This window comes from Balaenoptera ricei, chromosome 16, assembly GCF_028023285.1.
Source record: "Balaenoptera ricei isolate mBalRic1 chromosome 16, mBalRic1.hap2, whole genome shotgun sequence".
In the NCBI taxonomy this organism is placed as follows: domain Eukaryota; kingdom Metazoa; phylum Chordata; class Mammalia; order Artiodactyla; family Balaenopteridae; genus Balaenoptera; species Balaenoptera ricei.
In genome coordinates, this window is record NC_082654.1 from 25,786,637 (window position 1) to 25,805,359 (window position 18,723).

General features: G+C 54.3%; 1 protein-coding gene across 9 annotated transcripts in view; it reads left to right on the top strand.

Annotated features, from left to right (window-relative positions):
* Positions 1-18,723, top strand: part of SH3PXD2A (SH3 and PX domains 2A) — a 246,745-nt gene that overhangs the window by 156,434 nt on the left and 71,588 nt on the right. For 7 of the 9 annotated variants that reach the window (XR_009497980.1, XR_009497978.1, XR_009497979.1 and 4 more), the window contains exons 7-8: positions 15,024-15,068; positions 18,287-18,442. The exons of 1 other annotated variant lie outside the window; for it this stretch is intronic. Coding sequence is in view for 2 of the 8 variants with exons in the window: in XM_059900003.1 (XP_059755986.1) it covers positions 15,024-15,068; positions 18,287-18,442 (201 nt within the window). In the remaining 6 variants the exon portion in view is untranslated. The remainder of the gene's footprint in view (positions 1-15,023; positions 15,069-18,286; positions 18,443-18,723) is intronic. One more of the 9 variants, XM_059900005.1, reaches the window with a different exon arrangement.

Sequence of the window (18,723 nt, forward strand, 5' to 3'; positions counted from 1 at the left end):
ATATGGAAAACAAAGGTAAAAATAGTGCCTGCCTCTATTAAAGGTAAGGATTGAATTAGCAGGGGGCCCAGCACATAGCAACTCCCAATGATAGCAGCTGCCCTTGTTGTTATTTTAAGTATTGATAGGTTCGGAAAGGAGGGGAGAAGTTGGTCCTACCTTGGATTTGAGAGTAAAAAGACATGCTTGAAGCATTATTTTCATTCTTTGAGCCCAGGGCCTGGCCCCAGAGGAGACAGAACCTAGACTCAGAATATTCTGTAGAGTTAAGAACATAGGCTCTGGAGCCAGAATGCCTAGTTTTGTGTCCCAGCTCTGCCAGCTGTGTGGTCTTGGGCAAGTCCTTACCTTCCCTGTGCCTCAGTTTTCTCATCTGTGAAATGGGTATAATGATAGCACTTCACCAGGTTGCTTGAGGCTTGAATATGTGTTAATACGTGTGAGGTGTCTGGTGCAGGAAACACTAAGGGTTAAGCCTCTTCTATTATGAGTAGGAGGCAGCACCATGGATGTCTAGCAGAGGTCCACCGTGGGGGTCCCCCAGCAGAAGGGACCACTGGCTTTGGCATTTGCCCTCCTGCAGGAGAGACTCCTCTCAACCAGAGGGGGAAGGCAGAGTGTGCACCATCTCATAGTTGCCACTCAGCCTCCCAATAACCTGGGCAGGTGGTCTTGTCCCCCCCCCTTTTATAGACCAGAAGAGGTAGGTTCAGGAACCTGCCCGAGGTCGCCTAGCCAGGTAGATGCAGGATTCGAATCTGGTCCTTCTGATCCAAACCTCTTTCCACTGAAGTCTGTTCCCTCCTAAGCTAAGACCCAAGGGATCCACAGGTGAACAGGACTGGGCTCTGGAGACCTCTAGCAGGAGGTTCCACAGACTGAGAGAGGGACTGCCCCAGGAGAGCCCCCCACTGCGGTTTCTAGAAGGAACCCATTGGTCACGAGGGATTCTTAGTTGGGTAAAGGGTCCCTTTACAAGGTGTGACTAATATCCCCTTAATTTCTCTTTGTATGAATTTGGTCTTTAATAAAGTGTATTTGTTTTAAAGCAAAACGTGCCCATAGGTTCTGGCTACTATAAGAAGTTAGTGTACCCTCCTCGTTTTATAGAGGAAGTAACTGAGAGGGCCTGCCACCTGCCCAAGGTGAGGGGGTGGGCAGAACCTGGCTTCCTGCTCATCACACTCCCACCAAACCCTGGAATGAGGCGGAGGTGTGAGGAGGGCCATGGTGAAGCAGAGAGAGCAGGTCTGTAAAGCCTCTGGTGCCTCGTCTTCCCACAGGGTGAATGCCCCAGTAGGGCAGAGAGCAGGGCCAGGCTGTCTCTTGACCCCCGGCCTGCCCCGCTCACCAGCCACAGAGGGAGAAGGGCAGAGACAAAGCAGACGGCAGCAGCCTGAAAGCAGGAGGCTTTCATTTCTCTTAAGCAATTGCTGGTCTCCGGTCTCCGGCCCCACGGAGGTCACAGCTCAATTGAGAAAGCAGGATGCTCTCAGTGATTCATTGATGAATGCAGGGCAGGATGGGTTGTGATCCACAAGCAGCGGGAGTCAAATAGAAGGGGCTGGGTGGGGGGGGGGGGGGCGGGTACTAGCCAAGATGGGAGGGGCTGGAGATGCGTCCTGGAGGATGGAAGGGGTTGGGATGAGCAGAGGGGTGGGCGGACGCCCCTGGTAGAAGGGCCGGGCCTGAGCAAGGACTTGGAGTCTGGGATGTGATTGAGAAGTTTGAGGGAAGAAGAGATGTCTAGCCTGGCAGAAGTGAAGGGCTAGGGAAGGGGAGGGCAGGAGATGTGTCTGGAAAGGAAACCTGGGAGAGTGTATCAGCAAGACTTTTCTTTTTTTTTTTTAATAAATTTATTTTATTTTATTTTTGGCTGCATTGGGTCTTCGTTGCTGCGTGGGCTTTCTCTAGTTGCGGCGAGTTGGGGGGCTACTCCTCGTTGTGGTACATGGGCTTCTCATTGCGGTAGCTTCTCTTGTTGTGGAGCACGGGCTCTAGGTGCGCGGTCTTTAGTAGTTGCGGCACGCGGGCTCAGTAGCTGTGGCTTGCAGGCTCAGTAGTTGTGGCTCACGGGCTCTAGAGCTCAGGCTCAGTAGTTGTGGTGCACGGGCTTAGTTGCTCTGCGGCATGTGGGATCTTCCCGGACCAGGGCTCGAACCCGTGTCCCCTGCATCGGCAGGCGGATTCTTAACCACTGCTCCACCAGGGAAGTCCCAGCAAGACTTTTTCAGAGCTTTCTTTTCTGCCCGAGCCATCCATCCTCAGGGAGAAAGGCCCAGGCTGCTTAGAGAACACGGCCGAGACATTACTGGCACCCTCCAACGGCCTGTTCCAAAAGTGAACGTGTCTTGTGAAGGCATTGTCTTCTGGCACATCTCACCCGGGTTGGTGTTTTTAAATAATTTTTGTTTTCACATGGCTCTGGGTCCTCAGCCTGATGTCACCCCTGGAGTTCAAAGCCAACTAACTGGAAGTGAAAGGAGGCTGATTGATTTGGCAGCTCCGCAGCCAGCCAATGTGGCAGCAATGTGATGGAGAAAGTGTGTGTCTGTGCCACGACTCCCCTGGCACTGACCTACTGGCCTGGACACACAAAGCAGGGGGCGAGGGAGGTGAGGGCTCCCCAAATCCTGGAATCACATATCTCACTCCCGGGAAGGAGGCAGCTAGCTGGTACGTAGCCTTGATTGCCTCTGCCCTGCTTGCTTAGCTTCTTTCTGCTCCCTCATTCCTATCACCCGACCTCTCCTGCTGGGGTAATGGGAAGATGGTGTGGAAGGGGACAGCATGGGCAAAGGCCCGGAGGTATGCTGAGAGTCCTGAGTCTGCTTGTTGAAATGCAGATTCCCAGGCCCTGCCCAGACCTACTGAATGAGCATCTCTGGGGGTGGCGGCCAGGAACACCAGGCAGTTTTTTTTTTTTTTTTTTTTTTTTTTTTTTTTTTTTATAGCTACTTTATTTATTTATTTTTATTTTTGGCTGTGTTGGGTCTTCAGTTCGTGCGAGGGCTTTCTCTAGTTGCGGCAAGCGGGGGCCACTCTTCATCGCGGTGCGGGGACCGCTCTTCATCGCGGTGCGCGGGCCTTTCACTATCGCGGCCCCTCCCGTTGCGGGGCACAGGCTCCAGATGCGCAGGCTCAGTAGTTGTGGCTCACGGGCCCAGCTGCTCCGTGGCATGTGGGATCTTCCCAGACCAGGGCTCGAACCCGTGTCCCCTGCATTAGCAGGCAGATTCTCAACCACTGCGCCACCAGGGAAGCCCCACCAGGCAGTTTTGATGGGCTCCCCAGGGATCCTGAGATAGAGGCGGGGTTGAATGTGGGATGGGTCGTCCACGTGGGTTGATGGCAGTGTTCAGGGTAGGCAGGCAGTGAGGAGGCAGCAGGATCGGACCCCCAGCAGGACGGGGCTGCTCCTGGAGGGTGCATTTAGTTGTGTCCCAAGTTGGGGGTGGGGGGCAGAACCAATATGGGAAGGTAGAGGACAGAGAACACTGGCCCGGCATTCGGGGCCTTGGAGAACGGCTATCCACTGGGCCTCCCCAGCCGCTAGCTTCCCTTCTGCCCTCATCGGGAGGCTGTGACGAGACCCCCGTCTGCCTTTTATTTCCACAAGGTTTTCTTCTTCAGAGGAGGAGACACCCACACTGTGGTCCAGCAAAGAAATGCTTCCCACCACGGCCCTCAGCCAGAAAATAACTTGTTCCCCACTTGGGCTTTTTGGTTTATAAACATGTGACAAGAGAGGCAACATTTCCAGTAATAACAAAGCCAATGGAAAAACAAAGATTGGGGGGAAATGTGCATTATTTATTGTTTTAGCACCTTTTTCTGATCTAAAATGACTTTGTTTAGAAATAGAAATGTGGCGTGTGTAACTCAGTTGGCTTGTGACGTTTTTATGATTGGTCAGTTTTGAAATATGACGGCAAAGAAAAATTTTCCAAAGTTTCAATGAAACTTAGAAGTTTGTGGGGAAAAAAGTGTTTTTCCCCAACTCTTTCTGCTTTGCCCTCGGGATCTTGTCATTGCCACATGTGACCCAAGCAGCTGGTATGAAGATGGATTTTCTTAATGTTAGAACTGGATTCTTGTACCAAGAAAACTGGGCCGTGTTAGAAAGTCCCTTCACTTCCCTGTGCTCAGAAGGAAGAGCCACCACCTCTTCGAGATGCTTCCTCCCAATGTTGCATCTGGCCAGTGGATGCCGTGTTGTAGAAAAAGGGCCCCCACAGGTGTCTGGGAGCTGCCTTTCCTGTTAGCCAGGGTCTCCCCCTGGGCCCTGGACCACCTTAGGCTCCCTGAGTGTTGGGTCAGGGTCAGAGCTGGGTACATAACTGTTCCGGGAAGGAAGGTGAGGTCCTTGCAAAGCTGTGATGACAGGCTAGTGATAAGAGGCCAAATTAGGACTATCTTTGTTGGCAATAGCCCCCCAGGGAAACCTTGCAAACATGGCAGATTTTAACATCTCTTGTCCCAGATCTGTCTGGGTGGGGCAGTTTCTCCTGGTCTGTCACCTCTTGGCCATATACCATCCCTCCCTGGAGCCTAGTGGCTCTGAGAGCCCTCTGTCAGTTCCTCATTTGCATTTGGTCACAGGGTTCTGAGTAAGAGGGCCCTTTCCCCACCTTCTTCAGTGACCTTGGTTTCTCTATCTGCTCTAAGCCCGGGGCTCAGTTGATACTAGTGGCAGCTCTCCCAGGGGTGAGGGTATGGCCAAACTGATAAGAAGCAAGTTTCCGAATGGATGCTGGTACCAGACTCTGCTAGGATTAGGTGATTCCTGCCAGACCTAGAGCTGACTCACTGGCACTGGCCATGGCTGTCATGTAGATTTGTTCAGTGAACATCTGAGTACCTCCTCTGTGCCAGGCCCTATGGTCCAAGCCCAGGGATACCAAGGTGGATACAGTGAGGTCCATGTCCTCAGGACTCTCAGTTGGGTCGGGGAGGTGGGAAAGTAAACAGCAGTTATGATGTGATGTCCAAGTGCTACCATGGCGGAGGCGCAGCGGGCGGGATGTGAGGGAGCCTCCCCAGGGGAGGCATAGATCTGCCTGTGGGTGGGGTGCCGAGTGAGACCTTCTACCCCCGGTTCCCTAAGGTTTTAAATGAGTCAGCCCAGAGAAGAGGGAGAGCAGCCCGCAGAGGCATCTGGTCAGTCTTAGCGTTGGCTGTGCAAGCGTGTCACATCCTCTAAACCGGGCTGGGGCACGTCCTTCGCATCCCCCAGGTACCTGCTGGGCAGTGCTGTTTGAGAGATACCACTGCAGATGGTCACTCGTTCACTAAAGTTGTTGAAGCTTAAAAAGGTCTAATTATATAATTAATACATGTGCCTGGGTTGGAGAGAACTTGCCCCAAAGGTCGCCTCTGACCTGTTCCTTGTTGTTAGGAGGACTCTGGCTTCCACTGGTCTCCTAGGGGACACATGCCCTGCCTGTGACAGGAGGGCATGAATCCTGATTCCATACAGCTGCAGGGCCGTGGCCCGCCCAGCCAGGTGCCTGGCACTCGGAAGTGTTCATTAAGTATCTGACAACAGACGGGTCTCCATTGGGGAAATCTTCATCCAGTGGGTCTCCCTCGTGGTTGATGATTGACCGGGATTGACAGGACAGAGAGAGAGCAGCCCTTTCAAGGTACAGGTAAAGACCAGGGGGACCCAGAAAAGTGGTCCCAGCTTCTCACACTTGTGCAGCGAGCCAGGACAGGGCCCTCTGAGCACCGGTCTCCTTCCTGGCTTCTCCCCAGGGTGGAAGCTCAGTATTAGCCAGAGTCCCTGAGCTGTGGTGCCAAAGGGTTAACTTCATGCTCCCCAGAGAGCTCGCACACTCCTGACCCTCCCCTGTCCTCCAGCCCCTCCCAGCTGCGGCCTCCTGGGCATAGCTCTGTCATGTGAGAGCCAGATGTGGGGATTTCCCAAGCAGTGATATATGTGTGTGTGTGTGTGTGTGTGTGTGTGTGTGTGAGCGTGCATGCACACACACACACACACTCACACTGCTCTGTTTACGTGGCATCCGAGAGCTCAGGGGATTGGTCCAAACACACGCAGAGCAGGAGCGGGATGGGGGTGATGAGAGGCCCCAGGCTCCAGCCACACACTCTGGGAGGCTGCACCGAGCCCTGCTGAGCCCTGCTCCCACCAGACGTCATAGATAAGCCAGTTGTTTTTGCTCAGACTCCCATTTCCTGCAGCATCCATCTTGCCATAGACCATATTGCTTATGGATAAAATTTTTTTTAATCTCTTTGAAGGGCTTTACCGCAGATGCTGGAAGCCCGCAGCCTTCCAGGGATGTTCTGCCGGGCTTGGGGGCCTGCCTATGAGTTACTCTGCACAGCACCAGCTGGGCTCAGGGCCTTTCCTGGCCTGAGGATGCCCGTATGTACCTCAGGCCACCCCAGCCAAAAGCTAGACTATAGGAAGTGCAGGGCCCTGGGGGCCAAGAAGGCCCTGGAGCAGTGGTATCAGCTGGACCTCAGTTTTCCCGTGAAACCCTTGGGACTGAGGGCATTGCGTGTGTGTCCTTCCGTCAGCCACCATGGACTTTCTGGGTACCACCTACTGTGTTCGGTGTGCCGTGAGGATGCTGACAGGGTTAAGACCCTGAAGGAACTTCAGATCTGATTGGAGAGACTCATAACAAATTTTGATTAAGCGCCTACTATGTGCCAGACACTTGCTAGGACTACAACACTATCCAGACATTCTGGAGCCAGTTGACACAGAGACCAGTTGAACAATACAGAGACCCTGCCCAGGGCAAGATAAGGGCAGCCTGCAAACCTTGAAAAGGGGGTCACCCTCAACCTCAGTTCACAAGTGAACTCTGCCCCTGGCCCCTGCCCCCTCATCCCCACCCCCATCCTCCTCTGGGAGTGTCCAGCCAGATGTCAGCTGAAGTATTGTGAGCCCTGCTCCAAAGGTGGGGTCCAGTTACAGATGCAAGGCCTCCAGGTCTCAGCCCTGCTGCATCCTCCCTTCCCCCCATGAGCCCGCGCCCGGGGCACTGCCTGCTATGTTTGGCTCCAGCCTGCTTTCCGGTAGGGTCTGGGCAGCCTGGGGCAATGAGGACACACTTGAGTGGCAGCCCTGACGGCACCAGGCAGGTGGATGAGGGAGCCACGCAGCCTCCCCCAAACCTACACGACCCCCGAAGCAGTCAGGAGTGCCTGGGAGCGTGTCTTTGATTGTAAATATCTGTGCCCCGTCCCTGAGGCTAGAGAGTCAGTTGGTCATAGCCAGGAGCCTCCAGCTGTGCATGTGGTAGATGCTCATTAGATAACTGGCGGTTGATTATTGATAATCTGTTAGTGAAAGTACAGTCCGGGGAAAATAAAACATTGCTTTTTTTGTGGCCCTGGGGTGGGATTGTCAGTCCTGGGTCCATTGCTGTTGACTCCATCTCTCAGGGCTCTTGTGGAGACTGAGCTGGGGGGGGGTGGGGGTAGACTGTCAGGCTGGGGGCTGGAGACCCAGCGGCTGCTTACTTCGTCCTGCACCACTGGCCTCCGTTTCTGCTGCTGCCGCTGCCTCATCCTCACGGGCTTTGGCTGGGGGAGCTGGTGGGTGGGGGAATGGGAGGGGGGATACCCCAGTAAGTGGGGGAGGACCACCAAGGCAGCCACCCCAGGGAGGGGGGTGGCTGGGATCCAGGAACTCTGAACAGCGTTGAGTTTGTCTCTTCTGTGCACACCAGCACCCCGGCATGGGGAGAGGTGAGAGCCCGAGAGCGGAGGGGGGAGGCCGCCACCCAAGGGGCTACTGTGGGGTCAGGCAGCAGCTGCAGGAGCAGAGGCTCAGAACCCTGCTGGCCTCCCCACACAGCGCCCCTCTGTCCGCCCACTGCACCTGTGTTTAACCAGAAGCTGAGGGTTTTTGAGCAGGGTGGGAGAAGGAGGTAGACCCGCCTGCCAGGGCAGCCCCCCTGGGCAGCTGCGGTGCTCCCGGGGGCAGCCTGGGCCTCTCTGCCCACACCCACTTGGGCTGGGCTGTCTCTGCTGGCCCGCCTTGGCCTAGGTGGGTGTCCTTGGACTTAGTCCCTAAGGGGCTGTGGAGTGTCTCCAGCCCTCACCCGCCCCGTTCCCCACCTGAGCCGGGAGACTGGCTGTGCTCTGACTGCATTGTCTCAGCGGTCAGAGGGTCAGCGGTGCATTCCTGCCCCGGGTTGGGCTGCCCCGAAATGGACTCTGGATTCTGGGAAAGGCAGCTCCTGGAGAAGGAGGCAGGCCCCTTCCTACTGGGAGTAAAATGAAAGGAGTATGGCTGCATTTACAAAGGCAAGCCCAACAGAAATAAGTGAGCCTCCCTTGGCCAATGGCTGGGAGGATCCAGAGAATGAAGTCCCCTGGTTTTAGGCCCCTTTGTTCCCCATTCCCAACCAGCTTGCCTGGGCTCAAGTCTGACCCATCACTCCCTTGCTGTGGGGCCTTGGGAAAAAGCTTAACTTTCCTGAGCCTTACTTTTTGCCTCTGTAAAATACAGATTGTTATAAGGATTAAACGTTTAGTCAAATGTTTAACCCAGTACCTAGCATGCACGTTAAGAAAGTGGGAACTGGGGGCTTCCCTGGTGGCGCAGTGGTTAAGAATTCGCCTGCCGGACTTCCCTGGTGGTGCAGTGGTTAGGAATCCGCCTGCCAATGCAGGGGACTCGGGTTCGAGCCCTGGTCTGGGAAGATCCCACATGCCGTGGAGCAACTAAGCCCGTGCGCCACAACTGCTCAGCCTGCACTCTAGAGCCCGTGAGCCACAACTACTGAAGCCCTTGCGCCTAGAGCCCGTGCTCCACAACAAGAGAAGCCACCACAATGAGAAGCCCGCGCACCACAACAAAGAGTAGCCCCCGCTCGCCGCAACTAGAGAAAGCCCGCGCAGCAACGAAGACCCAACGCAGCCAAAAATAATTAATTAATTAATTAAAAGAAAGTGGGAACTGGTATGCTTGTTCTAGCCTCAGCCCTGCCACTAACTTGCTGTGTGATCTTAGGCAAACTTCTCCTCTCTGGTCCTAAGTCCCCACATGCTCCTTCCAGCCTTTATTTAGCTCAGAATCCTGTGGCCCAGAACCCTCAGGCCTTGGGCAGGACCAGCTACATGATTTACGGGACCTCTTGTTCATAAATGATTAAAGATTTCAAATTGGGGACAGAGGGTATTAAAACAAGAGCAGGGCCCTGCTCAGTATGGGTCCCTGTGCGCCCGCGCAGATCACACCGCCTGAAGCCAACCCTGCCTTGGAGGCTGTGAGCGTAGGAGGCAGGGCCAGGGGTCTGGGCTGCTGGTGTAGCAGCACTGACCCCTCACCTCCCCAGTCCAAGGGCATGATTTTTTCATGCCGTAGGTATTGATGATGAGCTGGAGGCAGCTGCTCACCCTGGAGCAGGCTGCAGAGAGCTGCCCCTGTGGGTAGGTAGCAGCTCACACACCTTACAGCAGGACGCTCCCCAACTTCCACCCGTGTGACTGTGGACTGGAAGTCGTGTTTGAGTTATTGCTTGTTCTCTGTCTTGACCATCTTGATTCACGCCATGCTTTTTCCGGATGCCATTCGTATCACTTTCACTGTTGTGCCACTGTTTCTGCCACTCTGAGCATGATGACCTATTTCAGGCCCTACATATCATGTAGGTCAAGCTGCTCCTTCTTTGTGAAGCACTGTTAGCCTTCGAGGGCTCTGGTAAAGATTTGAGCTACTTCATGCCTATGACAGTACAGTGCCTGCCACAAGGGATGTGCTCTCGTGAAAAAGTAGCTCCTTCTCCTTCTACTGTTAAATAAAATAACAGGGCTAGCAGCTGTCAAGCCCTAATTAGCTGATGACCTGAAAGCAGTGGCTGAGTTCCCTGGTGGCCTAGTCAAAAAGGAAAAGAAACATGTGGAGTCTAGGAAATTTAAGAAATCTAGCCCTATGTAAGACTAGAATACAACAGATATTTAGAAACCAGTTCAAGGCTGCAGCGAGGTAAGAACAATAGAATTCCCAAAGAGAGAGAGGTCTTGAGTGTTCAAGTACGCTGAGATATTGAAGAATGGAAGGACACAGAGACAACAGGGGGGTATTCATTCCTGGCAGGGGCCCTGCTCCTCCTCCCCTCCCAGGAGCCCAGCGCGGGGGCTGTGTAAGCCGATAAGGCGGGTGACCCTGCCCTGGTCCCCCTGAGCCCTTGGTTTGCTTTCATTCTCCGAGGAATTTATGCTGTTGGCTGTTCTCCTGTCTCTCCCACCTGGGCTTTCAGCCCACTCTGGATTTATTAGTTTGGATGGGTGGAACTTGCTTTACACCAGGGGAGAATTTCTGGAAGCATGGTTTGAGACTAGATTTGGGTAAACTGAACCCAATTCTCACTGCTCTGGAGTTACTCAACATGAAAAGAAACATTACAGAGCAATAGGAGTCCCTCTCCTAACTTAAGTCTATCCAGTTGTTTGTTACGTAGTCCTTGGGTGTATATGTGTTTGGGGGGAACGTCCTTAAAGTCAGGTGCCCCTGTAATATTGTTCTTTGATTTCTCATAATCACCTGGACCTGACAAGAGTCAGGTTCAGCACCTAAGTGTCATCAGGACTTGCAGGCACCTGGTTTTCTCTGGGCCTGGATTCTTGCTGGTCCAGCAAGCCAGGAGAAGTGGCTGTAGCGGGAACATGAGTCCTGTGGGATGGCCATGGGAGGGACCCTGTCTCCATGCCTCCCGTCTCCCAGGCACACACTGCTTTAGTCATCAGCTTTGTCCCTGTCACCCGCTCCCCTTCTGTGTTCCAGGGGCCTAATTCCTACCCCTCCAAAACCTTTCACAGGCACTAGGCCATTTCACTCTTAAAGCAGACCTACAACAAAAAAGACGTGGTAGATATTTTTATCCCCATTTCACAGAAGGAAAAGGGGCTCAGAGATTTGCTAAATGCCCCAGAATCAGTGAGCTAAGTGAGAGAGTAAGCGCAAGAACCAAGATTTTAAAATAATTCTGGCTCCAGTTCCTCTCTGTCTTATGTGCCTCCCGAACTGTTGGACTTCTTCACTTGAGTTTCCTATATTGAGTGTGTGTTCAAGTGGTTTTCCCTGGAAAGGTGGTCTGTTTCTCTGGAAAGATTTGTTCCAGCTGTGGTGTACTTGCGTTATGGAGACTAGCAGGTTACTGCTGGAAGAGTCTAGAACATGAAACAAGTATCCTGGAGATCAGTGGGCCCAAAATGCTTGATTTTACAGATGTGGCCCAGAGAAGTCAAGCCATTTGCCCAAGGTCACACAGCCAGTTCTCAGCAAAACCAGTTGTGCAGATTCCCAGTCTCACACCCCTTGCTTTCCACCAGGCCCCGTGACTCTGCTCTGTAGGACCCTTGGTTCTGTCACCAGAGAGAGGTGGGTAGAGACAGCAGGGAGGCCAGGAAGCAGTTGGTTTGTGTCACTCACAGCTGCTCATTTGGCTGAGCCTGCCTTTTGCTCCTTTGCCCCGTCTCTCCTTCTCACCATTTTCCCAGCCCTGAGCCAGCAGCCATGTCTGCCTCCTGGCTGGGGGGCCAGGGTTTGTGAGCCAGGGGGCCACTCCTCTGTTCATTGCAATGAGGCGGAGGGGGGTCCTTCCCGCCCTGGGAGAGGGCTTGCTCGGGTGGGCTGGAGAGAAGGCACTCCAAAGGGGGGAAATTTGGGGTGGGAGCCATGGAACTGGATTAATTCTGCGGATCCAGGGGACTGGGAAATAAATCATGTTTTAAAAAGGCTTTTTTTTAAAGACAGGCTCGTTTCTGGTCCGCTTCCCATTTTCCTTTGGAAAGAGGGAAGGCCTGCTTATTGGGGGGGAAGGGGGTGGGCATGAGTTCAGGTTGTTCCACATTTAGGAGTCGGGGCTCGGTTTCCAGAGGCTGAGGGATCTTTTCCTGTCTGCCCTCCCTGGCCTGCCCAAATGCCCACACCCCAAAGGCCCAGAAGGGCATCGGACCCTTCAAGATGACTGTTGAAAAAACCAACCAAGCAGCAAAGGCCTCGGGAGCATTTAGTCCACATGGGCCAACAGCCTCCACTTCTCTCCCCTGGGGATTTGGAGCAGCTCCCCTTCTCTGAGAACCTCATCTCCCAGCCTTGGGTCTGGCAGACCACTGCCCACAGGCCAAGCCCAGCCCACCATGTGGTTTTTTAAAAAATTTATTTAATTAATTAATTTATTTTGGCTGCGTTGGGTCTCCGTTGCTGCACGCGGGCTTTCTCTAGTTGCGGCGAGTGGCGGCTACTCTTCGTTGGGGTGCGCGGGCTTCTCATTGCAGTGGCTTCTCTTGTTGAGGAGCACGGGTGCATGGGCTTCAGTAGTTGTAGCACGCAGGCTCAGTAGTTGTGGTGCACGGGCTTAGTTGCTCCACGGCATGTGGGATCTTCCCGGACCAGGGCTCGAACCCGTGTCCCCTGCATTGGCAGGCGGATTCTTAACCACTGCGCCACCAGGGAAGCCCCCCACCATGTGGTTTTGTAAGTAAAGTTTTATTGGCACACAGCTCATTCATTCCTCTACGGATTGTAACAGCAGAGGTAAGTAGTCTTGACAGAGACCACGTGGCCCACAAAGCCTAAAATATTGACTCTCTGGCCCTTCACAGAAAGTCCGTCGACCCCTGTTTTAGCAGAACACATCTTCCTGGGTCCTCCAGGCCCAGGCCAAATGAATTCCCTTGGCTCACTGACGGACATTAGCACTTCCCAAAACATTTCCTTCCGAAGAACCCGAAGCAAAGTGTACAAAGTAACGAAGCCAGCAGAGATGGAGAGAGGTGTGGGCGACCTCTTAAGTTGGCTCAGCCCAGGGCTGGGTGGGGCCAGATGGTGTTGGGATGGATCTGGCATTAGGCCTGCCCAGGGGCGTTAGGATGGCCTTGCTGGGTGGCAGCCACTTGGCCACATTTGGGGCACAGCATCAAGAAGTCATAACCCCAGCAAGATCTGGCACCAGACAATAAAGCCCCACATTCTGAACTGAGACCCCCTCAACCACAGCAGTTGAAAGCGTCGGAGTGTGTCTGCTTTGTCTCGGCCCTGCCAGGGCATGAAAGCTGGGCCAGCATGGCTCCTGCTGTCCTAGGAGGCTTCTGGCTGCTAGGCCTGGTCAGAGACTCTGGCCACAGGATGATTGTCTGTGGGTGTAGTCCCCCAGAGTCCCTTTACCCCCAATTCCAGCTGACCCAGTGTCTGTGGGAAGCATCTCTGTGTGCCAGCATTTTCCTGATGCATGTAGTATTGAAATGCCATCTGGTTCTCGTCCTTGCAACTCCAGGAGCCTGATTTTCCTGCTGCCCCACAGAGCTGATTGAACCAAGCTCATGGGATATGCCCAGGGAAGAGGTTCAGAGAGGTTAAGTAACTTTATCAAAGGGGCAGAGCCTGGATTTGAATCCAGACAGACTCCAGAGGCCGCGCCACACCTCTCCAGCGGATCCCCACTCTGTTGGTTTACAGTGAGCACTGGAAGGGCCAGGCTTCCCAGGTCTACATAGTGAGCCAGCCTGCAATTGGAAGGTGGCTTGCTGAGCAAGGGACAGTTAGGTGCTTTAAATGGTGAGCGGCATCAGACTGAGGCCTGAAGCCTGTGTCACCACAAGAGATGAACACTGTACTAGCTGCGTGACCTGGACCAAGTTACTTAACCTCTGGTTCATAGGCTTCACCTGCAAAATGGAGGGAGTTCCTTATCGCTGTAGGTTTATTATGAAAAACAGATGAGTTACTATATGTAAGTGCTCAGTACAATGCTTGCTGTACAGTAGATGCTGTATAAATGTTGCTGCTGTGATAATTACCATTACTATCTATCGGGCCGCTCTCCTGGCCAACACCAGGCAAGCAGCCCAAGGGTTTGCCTCTCAGACTTGCATCTCCACGTTTCCTTCTTGCTGTAGCCACTGTAGCCAACGCTGTTCTCCTTTGGAGGCAGTGAGCAGTTCAGCAGAGGAAGCACCAGTTGGGGTGTCCCAGACCTGGTTCCATTTCTGGCTCTGCTACTCTGGCCTCTTGGGAACTTGGGCCAGTTCCTTCCCCTGTCTAAGCTCAGATTCCACCCCTGTAAAATGGGGCAAAAGGTGTGTACCCAGCTCAAGGACCTGGGTGTAAATGAGCCACTGTTCACTGTAGGTAAACTGTCAGCATTACGTGTTGACCCTCTGATATTCTAGAAATGTCCACACCATTGATTAGTCTAAGAGCTTTTTGCCTCATAATGTTACTATATCACATCTCATGATCTTAAGTTGTTTTAGGTGCTTTGACGTTGTTCCTCCCTCTCGGCAGGAAGGCACCCTCATTTCACAGATGAGGAACCTGAGGCCCAGATCACACATGGCTGTCTGAGCCTGGACGAGAGCCCTCGTTTCTTCTGGTCACTAAAGGTCCCCGTTCTTCTGGGTTGGAGTTGGGGTGTGAGACTTTTTAAAATGAGGCTTCCTTCCATTTTGCCAGGGCCTGTCTGTCTGCCTCAATGCTTAGGGCTGGGGTAAGGGCTGGACGAGACATTGAGGCCCAGTGGTGCAGTGGCTGGAGACTGGCCTTGGGCTCTCCAACCTGACGTTTAAGGTTCCAGGCCCAGGCTGCTGAGTGTGCTGGCCTGGTGAGGATCAGGGCCAGCCACCCACGTGGCCAGAGAGGAAGGTCCAGGCTGCCTTCTCCAGGGCAGCGATAACCCACGGGCCCTGTTCCAGGCCCGGATCGTGTAGGATTCTCTGTGCTCCAGAGGATTCCTGCGTTTTGCAGACACCTCATTATCCCCGTCCTGGCCAGCAGTGTCCCAGCTCCTCTGTAATCACTCAGGCCCACGCCCAGCAGCACTTCCAGGGCCAGGAAATCACTCGCCTCGCCTCCCCTCCCTTCCCCTCCCCTCCCCTCCCCTCCCCTCCCCTCCCCCGCCTTCCGCCCCGGCGGCCGGACTCAGAGCCCTGCCGGCAACCACTCGGCCTGTGGATCTCCTGCCTGCCTAACGGTTCTCTCTTCTCCTCTGATTCTCTTCTCTCCTGCTGCTGCTTGCTCTCGGGGGACTCGGAAGTGTGGCTCTCCAGCTGGGCTGAGTCTCCTAAGAAGAACGTGACAGGTACTGCCTGGTGTGCATGTGAGTGCATGTGTGTGAACATGTGTGTCCCTGGCATGCAGGCCCACGGAGCCGGTGCCCTGTGATGTGTAGCAGCTCTTTGTCAGCATGTTGGCATCTTCTCAGCCGTCCCCTCTGCCTTCCTTTCAACCCTTTTTAGGTCCCACATCCAGCCTTGGAGCCCTTTGATGGGTGATGACCACATAGCACAGTGTGTCAGCAAATGCACCCTGGACCCGGAATGTGTGGGTTTAAATCCCGGCTGTGCCACGTCCTGGTCTCGGGTTACGTAACCTCTCTAGCCTCCCTAAGCGGATGTGGTAGCATCTCACCGGGAGCCTGGCGCACAGAAAGTGCTCAGGTGGTGCGGAGGCTCCCATCACCTTCCACCCCTGTGAGATGGGCCAGCTGAAGATGATTAGTCTCCCTTCAGGCTGCTAATCCGAGGCAGAGAGCTGAAGTCTCCAACACCCCAGCTGAGGCAGTGGCCGGTAGGGGGGTGGGGAGTCTTGTAACTGCGATGAAGTCACAGCCCCCATGCCCCAGGGATCCAGAGCTTGGACCTGCCTCTGGTCTCGGGGCTTCTGGACCTTGGGCTGCCTGGGCACCCATAGCCCTCAGGGACTTGGGCTTGTGCTCTGTGTCTGGGCAGAGCTGGGACAGAGGTCAGAGGCTTACCTTTAGCCTTGGTTTTACTGGACAATGGTAGAAAAATCTGGATAGCAGTGTTCTCAGCTGTTAGATGGAGATGGTGTCAGGTAGAGGGAAGGGATTTCCAGAAGGGTCTTCTAGAAGCCCCTCCATTTTTGCGAGTGCCACCTGGCCCTCCTTCCCCAGCCCAAACCTGAGAGCAGAGGTGAGGGTCGGGGTTGGGGGACAAAACAGAAAGGTCAGAGGTTGAGGGGAGGGGGTTGGACCAGCCCCTCCCCTCACAGCCGTAGGCAGGGAACGGGAGGTGAACAGCCTGGGCGGGCGGGCAGAGGAGAAGGCCGCAGGCAGAGGACCTCTTGCCTGTCCCAAGCCCCTCGCAGTCATCCTTCTCGTGTTGCCTGTGACGAGGGCCTCGGCCTGAGCTAATCACTGGGCTCCCGTCCCTTTTTTCCCTCTCTCGAGACAGTGAGCCAGAGCCCACTTGGCCCACAACAATACATTTTATTCACCAAACGTATAGCCTGGCTGCCCGAGGGCCTATGGAGAGGCCGGCAGGCTGAGGCTGGCCTGGGAGGAATCAGTTGTGAGAGACTGAAGGGACCTCGGTGGGACACCCAGGGTTTGGGGGGTCATGGAGAGCATGGGGAGCCTGGGATGGGGGCCACCGTAGGGCTTGGCTTCTCAGGATGAGCCCAGCTGTTTGGAGAGAGAGGCTGAGGGGAGGCCATGTGGGCTGGGGGAAACCGCCAGACCAGGGCCGGAGTCTTGGGCAAGTCGCCACGTCTCTCTGGGCCGGCCTTGGTTTCCCCATCTGGAATGTTGGCAAGTTCAGTGAGACTGGAAACTCAGAGGTAAGGGGCTGATGCTGGGGATCCTTGTAGATAAGGGGCCTCAGGCTGCTTGGGCCGGCATCCATCCGTAAGTGGGCCCTGGGGGTTCTCATATGGCTCTCCAGCTGGCAAATGCTCGCTGCCTGCCAGGAGGTGGCGTCTGAGAAAGGCATGAGAAGGAGCAGAGCCATGGCCGCTTCTCCTGGTGACTGTGGCCCTTGCCCTGACCTGCGTGCTGGTTTTTTTGTTTTGGTTTGGTTTTTATAAATTTATTTATTTATTTTGGCTGCATTGGGTCTTCGTTGCTGCACGCCGGCTTCCTCTAGTTGCGGCAAGTGGGGGCTACTCTTCGTTGCAGTGTGCGGGCTTCTCACTGCGGTGGCTTCTCTTGTCATGGAGCACGGGCTCTAGGCGCGCGGGCTTCCGTAGTTGTAGCATGCAGCGTCAGTAGCACAGCTTCCGTAGTCGTAGCATGCAGCCTCAGCCTCTCGCGGGCTCTAGAGCGCAGGCTCAGTAGTTGTGGCGCAGGGGCTTAGTTGCTCCGCAGCATGTGGGATATTCCCGGACCAGGGCTTGAACCCGTGTTCCCTGCACTGGCAGGCAGATTCTTAACCACTGCGCCACCAGGGAAGCCCCTGCATGCTGGTTTTGAGGCTTCAGAGGAACCTAAGCCCTTCCTCTCCTCCCCAAATCTCCCATTTCCTGTTTGCTTTATAAACAGTCTACAGTTTACATAGGGCATTAACCCCATCACCTTATACCATGCTCAAAACAACCCCACAAAGTAGGTACTGTAATTGTTCCTGTTTATGGATGAGGAAGCTAAAGCTCAGAGAGATTAAGTGTCCTCTGCAGGGTCACAGAGCTAATAAGGACAAGGCAGGACGGGACTTCAGACCCTCAGACTCCAGTTTGATGCTTTCGCATCACGACTCTCAGGTAATTGTTGTGTCCAGTGCCATGTCCTATGGCACCAGTCCTGAGGCGTCTGTCTTTCCTCATCAGGGAGACTCTTGTCTAAAGCACATGATCTGGTTGGGGAGCAGTGCCCCACAAGAAAATCCAGTGCATGACAGGAGCAAGCACTATAGCTGAGTGATTGGATGGTTCCTGGAGGGGCAGAGATGGTTGGGTAGAATTGGGGTTGGTAAAGGGGAAGGCATTCCAAGCAGGGGGAACAGCTAAAGCAGAGGCTTGGACATAAGAACCAGCATAGAAGAGTGTGACTGGCACACAGTGGGTGCTTGATATATGTGTGTTGGATAAATGAATGTTGCCTGGATCAGAGTTGTGTGTCAGGGAACTTGGGGAGCTCAGGTTGTCAAGAAAGACTGAGCTTGAATTTGGCCTTTCTTCTTTAGGCAGCAGGGACCCAGTGAAGGTGCTGGAGCAGTGGATTGACTTAGCAAAAGCCTCATTTAGAAGCCTAAGTTGGCAGCCAGATCAGGCAGGAGCCAGGGGTCCATCCAGTTGGTAGCTAGAGGAATGCAGGTGTGAGGCAAGCGTGGGGCAGGGCTCTGGGGCACTGCCAGAGCCCCAGCAGATCCAGCCACGGGCTCTGAGAAAGGCACAAAGATGAGATGGATGAGACCCTGACAAAAAGTCCCCTTCCAATCTGGGAGAGACTCTTCTCCCTATAAGGAGTACTCACCTTCTCCATGCCACTGCCAAACGCTTCCTATCTGAAGACAGGAGGCTCGCTCCACTTCATCTCCCCCTCCCTCGGGCTGACTCCTTCAGCCCCCAGTTTTCCAGGCCTTGGCTGGGAGGGGAACCAGAGCAGCCTCTGTGGGATGACATCACCCACCGGCCTGCCTGACGAGTGGTTTCTCATCTGGATACCTGCTCCCAGCTCACACCCATCCGAGCAGCCCTGGGCAGGCAACATCCTAAGAGGTAGATGCCAGAGAGCGTGAGCTTGTGCTGGGGGAGGGGAGGGCAGTGACAAAGACAGAGTGTCTGTCTGTGTGTCCATCTGTCCGTCCCCTAGGCTGTGTGCTACTGCCTGTCTTCTGTGCTCTGGAATGCCTGGAGAACATTTTCTTAACTTTTCTACCTGTGTCCCAGAGTGTCAGTCTTCAGAAAGCTCAGGCCAATTTCCAAGGGGTGGCGTGGAGGTGGGAGCAGTATGTGGGTTTTTCCCCTTTAAAATCTTGCCTCAGATTTCCTTGGCTTGG